The 8,774-nt window shown below is 30.4% G+C and overlaps 1 protein-coding gene across 1 annotated transcript; it reads left to right on the plus strand.

Moving 5' to 3' along the window:
* Positions 1-3,352: 3,352 nt before the first annotated feature.
* On the plus strand, positions 3,353-8,094 carry LOC129308853 (1-acyl-sn-glycerol-3-phosphate acyltransferase BAT2, chloroplastic-like). Its single transcript, XM_054950233.1, has 10 exons — positions 3,353-3,494; positions 3,579-3,617; positions 3,717-3,760; positions 4,296-4,356; positions 5,024-5,218; positions 5,310-5,716; positions 5,908-6,009; positions 7,215-7,439; positions 7,609-7,716; positions 7,825-8,094. The coding sequence occupies exons 1-8, from the start codon at positions 3,353-3,355 to the stop codon at positions 7,428-7,430; spliced, it is 1,206 nt and encodes a 401-aa protein (XP_054806208.1). The 3' UTR covers positions 7,431-7,439; positions 7,609-7,716; positions 7,825-8,094.
* The last annotated feature ends 680 nt before the right edge of the window (positions 8,095-8,774 follow it).

An 8,774-nucleotide genomic window follows, 5' to 3' on the forward strand; every position in this document is an offset into this window, starting at 1 on the left:
TTGCAATGTATTTAAAGAATGTAAATGTAGATATATATAAAAGCTTTTTGGTTTCTGTTTTTTAAATAAAAAATAAAAAACTTGTTTAGATAAATGTTTTGGATTTAATTGTTTTACAAACTATTTTATTTCTTATTTTTAAAAACAAAAAATGAAAACATCTTAATTTATTTTTATTTTATTTTTCTCATTTTTAAAACACACTGTATTTGATTATTTAAAATTAAAGTTAATTTGATAAATTTCTATCATAAGTTATTGCCATCAATCACTTACAATCGTGACTATCAATTTATTTTTTAATTTTAAAATTTTTTTAAATTAATATAACTAAACATATTTTTATTTTCCTTGTTTTGAAAAACTATTTTAAAAATTATATTTTAAAATAGTTTTTAAAAATGAAAAATGAAAATAGAAACCAAAAAGGCTAAAAGTTTTTCTTTTTTTTTATTTTTCTAATTCTCCTACTTTACTTTTATTATGAATATGAAACATATTAAGAATGTAACAAAAGATCATTGTTTTGTAAACTCGAACCGACCTTGACTAGTTGACTCGTAAACTAGTGAATTGGCCACCTAATTAGTCCAATTGATTCAAAAAACTAGTCACATATGACCCGATTTTAACTTGGTCAAATTAGCTTCAACCTAGATAAACTCCACCAACTCGATAGGTTAATTGGTTTACCTGAGTCAAATTTTATTATTTTTATTTTTCTTTATTTTTTCTTTTTTCTTCTAAATATTGAACCCTAAATCAAATATAAATTTGTTAACCAATAATTTTCATGCTATTGTATTTTATTATGGTTAGAAACTTATAAGTATTATTTATATAAGACATGTAGAGGGTTTTATGGATAAATTTTTCATTTACTTAAGAATTAAATACTTTTATTGAAATATTATAAATATTTTTATATATTTAATTAAATTATATTATTTTAACGGTGACGAATTTGATTCCGGGTTGACTGTTGGACCACTAACCTTTAAATTAATACGATTTAATGACTGATATGGTTTTTAGTACTTTGCAAGAGATAGGTTTGGGATCAAAGAGATAAATAAGAGGAGAGAGAATTTAGCTAGGGGAGAGAAATAAGGATGATCTTATTAATTTCATGGTGTTAATGGCGCAAAATGTACGTTATTGTACATAGTAGAACATCCAAAGGTTGTAATGAAATATATTAAAAAAAATCATTCATTCAAGAGTATTGATTATAATGACATTAAACATGAGAAAAAGGTATAATGTATAATGTTGCCCCTCCATTAAACCTCTATTATTTTAATCGTTAGTTGAAAGGGAAAACTAAAATTTTCTGAAAGTTACAAAATGTGCATAAGAAAATTATAAATAAATCATCTTTCATGGGAAAATTAATGCCAATTAAGTTTATATAATTTAAAAAAAATGTTAAGATAATATTACTTCTTACTCATATAAAATATCAAAATATTATATTTACCAATTCTCAAGTGACAGACTATTAGGTGACCAACCACCTTACAGGCAACAATGTCAATAAGTAATAAAAGATTATTATTTTTTAAATAATATCTTATTACAATATTAATACTTTAATTTTTTTGTTGAAATCATATTATTCAAAAGAAGATTTGTAAAACATGGAGAGAATTCGAATTTGAGAGAGAGAAAATCTAAGCTAAGAAGGAAGTGAGCAAATTTTTTTCCCCTCAAAATCTTTCAAAAAGTAGATGAAATTAAAATTTTATGACAACAAAATATATGCAATTAACCTATGCAATATCAAAATTAAAAAGCACAGTCCTACCAATAAAAATTAATTTTGTAACGATCACATATTTTTAAATTTTTAACTTTAAATCATTATAAAATTTAAAACAAATTATAAAATACATTTAACAAAAAAATAGCAATAACAGATTAAATGATGACACTTCAATGTTCCTAGTGTTTTACTGTGCAATAAATAATAATAAGAGAATGACAAGTAAGGATCATATAAGAAAATTAATATTGACTTAAAAATTTTAATATTAAAATATGGGAGAAGAAGTATTAAATTTAAGAATGTTAGTGTTTAAAAAATTTTAATTTAATATTAATATTTTTATAAAGTTTTTACTTGTCATTCTCCCAACAGTAACAAACATTATATTTTTTTTATTATGAAAAGAGATATAACGTAGAGACCAAGGGAGCTGTGTCGAACTGGTCTGGACCATTTCACTTTATAAGTGGCACAGATGATCACTGTGAGCAAGAGTTAGACCTGCATGTGGGGGAATCTTGCTCGGCAATCATTTCAGGGGAAATTATGATAAATGTCACCATTAATCATCCTCGACACTTGCGGGAGTGAAATGTATCTCTAGATTATTCTAGATATGCTCCTTCTGTAGAGTCACCTTCACCAAGTATAATTAACGATGGTGTTTTTTCGTCCAAACAAATGGAAAAAAAAAAAATGGTGCTTTTGCTTCAAGCTAAGTGGTGGATTGATTACATATTAACATTAACATTAACAATTAACAATTAACAATTTTGCTTAAAGGGTATGAATTAATTAAAATTTGCTTATACTCTCTCTTGTTTCAATTATAGCACGCTCTGTAAAATGATTGTTTGACCTTTAATATATAAGACACTTAATAAAAAATTAATTATATAATTTTAATGTTACCCATATTTAAGATCACTAAATATAAGAGAGAATGTGATGGAAACTTTAAACAATTTTATTTAAACAAGAATAAAATTAAAAATTATTCTATTTTTAAAAAAAGTTAATTAAATAGTTTAACTATATTTTTCTTAACTCTGGTGAAGTAGTTGTTTTGACCTAATAATAAAAATTAGAAGGAGTATTTGAAAATGAAGGAAAATATACACTTTAATAAAGTACTTGCTCTCACCAATATTTAATGAAAATAAAAGAAAAAATGTGTGACAAAAAGTTACTTATAAATAAAATTTTAAAATTTTTTAACATATTTCCTCCAATTTTATTATAAGACAAATCTAATTATCTTACTGAAATCCAGAAAAAATAATTAAATTATTAAATTTATTTTAAAATAGAATAAACTTTTTAAATTTTGCCATATTTAAATAAAAAATTTCAAACATATTACATTCTCTCTTATAGTTAATAAATTTAAATAAAAATAAAATATTAAAAAATATAATTAATATCTCATTAATTATCTTATATTAATGAATATTAATAATTAATAAATTAATAAGTTATTCTAAAAAACGTGTTATAAAATAATATATAACCGGGAGTATATTAACAAAATAAGTTGACCGTGGGGACGGATTTACCGATTTTTTCGAGAACGAGAATGCTTCGATGCTAATTTGCCGACTTTCTCACGCTGCTCCCATTTTTTTTAATAAATCTAATCACCAATTGAAAAATCCTGGAAAAAGAACTGAGCTGGAACATGCCTTGAAATTGGCGACATCCCGATACACAAATCGCTCGTCTCAGTGTAATGTATTTAACCCTAATTACATCAACTTATCGCCAAAGCCTCTAATGATTTTTTCTTTCCTTCTTTGATGATTCATGGAAGTTGCTTCACTCTCGCCCCTGTCGCCAACCTATCGTCCCTGTAAGCAGCTCCTTCACTCTAGTTCTTCATAACGCTTCCTTCACTTCCAGTTTCTCTTTGTTTAATTGCTTCTTTGTTCTGTTTCCTCGTTACTTCTAGGTCGCCGAGAAGTGAGATACTTTCCGAAGTTGTCTACTACTCTGGTAATTGTGATCCTCATATTTTCTTTCATGTGTGCTTATTAAGTTCTGATGGAAGATGAATTCTTGTATTGCCGTGATTAAGTGAGATTATGAGCTGTTTCCTTTCTGATTTTACATTTACTTCCTTTTGATATCATTTGGCTGATTGAAGGCTTTGTTTAAAATCATGAAGGAATTACTGATTCCAGCAAGTGTTTATGGTGGAGATCATATTTCACCCATTACGTTTTTCTTCCTGGGTAAAAATAGTAATTGGTTCTTTCTTCAGAAGTCTGTCTTTGCTTGAGTCTCGCTGCTCATTTCTTTCTGGTCTTCTCCATCGTCGTGTTCTTCATGTTGTAATTTAATATCCCTGAAAAATTTCCACATTTTGATGTACAATGACACCATTTTTCCTCCTTCATGTTGTAACTTATGCGATGTCCCTGAAAAATTTCCACTTTTTGATGTAGAATGATACGATTTTTCTTTTGGAAGCCACTATTATTATTGTGATTTTTGACTTATGACCATTTTGCGTGAATACGACTCATAGCAGTTTTGCACTCATAAAGGTTTACTCATCAGACATGAAAGTTTGAGGAGTGCACTTAATTGTAAGTATTCCTTTCATAGTAAAATGCAATGACATTGCATAAGTTTTGGCTCCATGTAAATTATCCTTGTGATGTCTGTTAGGTAATATTCTCATGTGATGGAAAAATATTCATTTCAGTTTTCATATATCTTCCCTCTCCTAAACTTTTAATGAGTTATCTTAGTTGGTTGGGTAAACTGATATCCTAATGTAATAGGAAAACATTTGTTTCAATTTTCATTTATATTCTTTTTCTAACAGTGCAGCCTGCTTTTAAAGAACTATTGTAGACACTGTTGACCATCCTTGCTTGTCAACTATAGTTTTGCAATTTGTGAATTTTGACTCAAATTTGTGTTTCTAATGATAAATAGTGTCATTCTATACTATTTGAATTTTGAACAAGTTTCTTTCTAAGTCAGCCTGTAATCCCTCATTTAATGATTATCTATATATTGATGCATGCTTAATAATCTCTTTGACCATAAGAATTCTCACAAATTTTGTGATTGGCCCTTTAAATTGTTAAAGTCTGATGAAGCTGATGTTACTCAGAGGTTTTTAACTTAGATATCTGAAATTGCTAAATAAATTACTTATATGATTGGTCCTTTAAATTGTGTCTCACTAAAAGATATGATGGCCTTGACTCATTGCGCTTGTGTTTTTTTATTTTGCTTTTATAGCTGCTCAAAGTGGTGTACCAGGCATTCCAAGGAAGTATGGCAGTGTGTCATGGCAATGTTATGATCCAAAGGTAGAGGTTTGTGGACTTCATCACAGATGCAAATTCCATAGTCAGAATAAATTTGCTAGAGATGTAGTTGTAAGGTCTGAACTTACCGCAGTGGGGTCTCCAGAAGATGACTATTCACTATCCAGTAAGCTTAATAATTCAATTAGGTCAAATAGCCTATTATATATTCTTTAAAAATAATGCTAATTGATTGTACTTTCAACTTCAAATTGCAGAATTAAAAGTGCAATCAAAGATCAGGGGAGCATGTTTTTATGCTGTTACTGCTTTCAGTGCCATATTTCTTTTTATACTGATGCTTGTTGGGCATCCATTTGTTATCCTATTTGATCGTCATCAAAGAAAATACCATCATTTTATTGCCAAAATATGGTCTACACTTACCGTGACCCCATTTTATAAAGTCAATTTTGAGGGATTGCAGAATCTACCATCTCAAGATGCTCCTGCTGTATATGTGTCCAATCACCAGAGCTTCTTAGACATATATACCCTTCTTACTCTAGGGAGAAGCTTCAAATTCATCAGCAAGACTAGTATATTTCTCTATCCCATTATTGGGTGGGCAATGTTTCTTTTGGGAATGATTCCTTTAAAACGCATGGACAGGCAAAGCCAACTGGTATCCCCCTACTATTCTTTATGTAGATAAATTTACTTTTTTTTTTCTTTTTACCTTCAATCAGATAAATTTAATTAGTTCTGCTATATGAGATGCCAATGTGTTCTCTGAAATTTTATTCTCTATGCTCTATACAAGCACAAATTTCCTAGTCACATCACGGTTTTTTGCTGCTTTTTTCCTTCATATAGGACTGTCTTAAACGATGCATGGATCTTATCAAGAAAGGGGCCTCTGTTTTTTTCTTTCCTGAAGGAACACGCAGCAAAGATGGAAAACTTGGCCCCTTCAAGGTGAGTTTATGCCAAGATTCCTGTGACTCTTTCATCTGATTAGATGATAATTTTTGTAAGTAGTTAGTGATGGGAAGTCATGATGTCAGTCGGTATATATGGACAATTGAAAAAATTATTTGTCTGCTTATATAAGAAATTAAGAATGGTTTGATTGGGATAGGGATCCTCATTTTAGTTCTTGGATTTGAAGGGACTGTAACCAAAACAGTGCGCCTTATCCTATCTTGGACACGTGAGCATAAATACAGATGATTGAAGGGTTATTGGTTCAGTACTCTATAAATTTCTGTTAATGTTTAACATAACATGGTTCGTCCACTTAGGGCTTGATTTAGAGGATGGACTGGATTGGGATGGACCAAGTGTTCTGACCTCTGTTGGATGAACTGAAAGTAACATGATGGGGTGAGGCAGGATGGGTCGGGTTAATCACAATTTTTCTCTTTATCTTTTAATCACTGAAGTTTTCTTTTCATCTATTTTCATTTTCAGTTGTTTAGGAGGAACATTGGGAAATTCATTGTTGAAATCCACCCCACCCTGTTAATGGCATTTAAACTTTTAAGTTTCCAGATAAAAGTGGGATGACTCACTTCATGGGAATGGATCTGGTCCATATCTTTTTGGAGCATTTATTTTTGTACATATCTTATTTTATTACTACCTCTAGGCCTATTTATAAGAAACAAGTGATAGTTTTATTTTAACTATCACTCGTTTCTCATAAGTAGACCCGGAGGTAATATTACACTATACCCATATTTCCCCATCAGCTACATCTTCTCGTTATTATTGAAAAAAGAGATGCACAAGGAAATGCATCAAAAAGATCCGTACTAAATCCATTCCACTCACCTACCCTCCTCCACACTGCTACACCCCTCCTCTCACCTTATTAACGATCATCCCATTTCACTCTCTCTAAAGCTGCCAGTCAAGCCTTTAAGCTGTGTACATTGGAATGAAGCTTCCAGCTGCCACGCTTGATAATTGAAATGTCAAAATTTACGGCTTTCAAACATACAGGAAGATTGTGGTATCTTGTATAACGTTTCAATCTACCCACATCACTGTTTTCTGCTTCTTGGTTTATTACATTAAATTGGTCATCCCTAGGGACATGGGAGCAAAGAATATGTTAACTGAAATTTATGCCAGAGTTAAACTTAACCACTGTGTTATCTTCCCTTGATGATTTGCAGAAGGGTGCCTTCAGTGTTGCTGCAAAAACCAATGTGCCAGTTGTACCAATTACCGTTATTGGAACTGGCCAGATCATGCCTGCAGGAAGCGAAGATATAGTCAACTCAGGTTCTGTGAAAGTTGTCATACACAGACCTATTCATGGAAGCGATCCTATGATGCTATGTGAAGAAGCTAGGAACACTATCGCAAGTGCCCTCGATTTTCACGACTGAGAAATACATGTATGGAGATTTTCGGCTCTTTTATTTTTATTTTGAAAGAAGCAACCGTAAGATGAAGACAATGTCTTATGAAATATCAATTTTTTGTTTAAAAAAAAAATTAGTTGTTATAATAAAAGAGATGAGATAAAATAATAAAATAAAATCTAAATCGTTCGTATCAAATCAGAACGACTTATCTCTACTCTAAGGTTGTTGTGCTGTTTTCCTGGAGCATGCTGCCACTGTCAGTCGGATTTGTTGAACGTGAGCCTTATACGTTGAAGTTATGAGGAAGGTAAAAGGACTAAAAGCCTTATGTTTTCTTTTCTTTAATAAGGGATAATTATCTTGTAGTAAGGCTAAATTATTATTGTCAATTTTTTTGTTAATCCCTCTGTTGCAGGTCATTGCTTACTAAGATGCCCCAGTTTGAGTTATGCAGTACCAGAGGGTGTCTATCTGAGCTTGCACCTGTTCTAGCACTCAGGTCATTTGAGATATTTCAGATTAATTCTTCCTTGTTAGATTATAATCAATGTTTTTTTTTTTTTTATTTAATGCAGAGGCTGAAACAAACTGGTTTCAGTAGAACACTAGAGCTATTGTACAAATCTTTTTGTTCTAACACTTAACCCTTCCATGCATCTCCTGTGTAAATCATTCATTATCCTCATGTTTGGATTTGGAAGGAGCTGAAAATACGGGGGAGATAAATAAGGGGAAGATAAAACCAAAGACTTCAGGTGATAAGAGAAAATGAAGGGAAAAAGTGATATATATATATATATATATATATTAAAGAGGCATGTGGTTCATATTTCTGTTTTACTTAATTTTCTTTTCAGCTATGGAGAGGTTTTATAGAGAAAATTTCAAAAATTGTTTCAAAGTAGAGAAAAATAGATATGTGGCACACGTCGTTTTCATATAGAAGTCAATATTAGTGTGGGCTAGTTAAATTTCTATTGTGTTTTTTTTAATCCAAATATAAGAATAGAAAATAGGTTTTTTATTTACATCCCCCGCCCCCTTCATTTTTTTCTTATTTTCTTTCATTTCATTTTCCCTCCTCATCCAAGGTATCGGAGTGTCTGATTTCCGTTGCCACATGCCTTTTTCGTGGTTACTGTTAAATATAAATTTTATTTGTCAATGCCAAAACATCTTCAGAAAGGAAGGTGAAGCTATGGGATTCATTTTGACGAAATCCTTTAATTGTTGTCTCTCTCTCCTTTATATAAATATATATATTTGTATGTATGTATGTATGTATAAAACCTTTGCCTAAGAAATTATTTAAGATCCTTGCCTTTATTTAGATATTATGTTTTGTGTAATTTTGAACACATTGTC

Source organism: Prosopis cineraria, unplaced genomic scaffold (genome assembly GCF_029017545.1).
Source record: "Prosopis cineraria cultivar Desert tree isolate PC_DT_omini unplaced genomic scaffold, ASM2901754v1 PC4, whole genome shotgun sequence".
In the NCBI taxonomy this organism is placed as follows: domain Eukaryota; kingdom Viridiplantae; phylum Streptophyta; class Magnoliopsida; order Fabales; family Fabaceae; genus Prosopis; species Prosopis cineraria.

Bases quoted from the DNA above. Each gene is read 5' to 3' on its own strand.
- LOC129308853 (XM_054950233.1), top strand. From the start codon at position 3,353: ATGCTAATTTGCCGACTTTCTCACGCTGCTCCCATTTTTTTTAATAAA. The intron at 5,717-5,907 runs GTATCCCCCTAC...TCCTTCATATAG, and splicing joins TGGACAGGCAAAGCCAACTG to GACTGTCTTAAACGATGCAT. The intron at 6,010-7,214 runs GTGAGTTTATGC...GATGATTTGCAG, and splicing joins GAAAACTTGGCCCCTTCAAG to AAGGGTGCCTTCAGTGTTGC.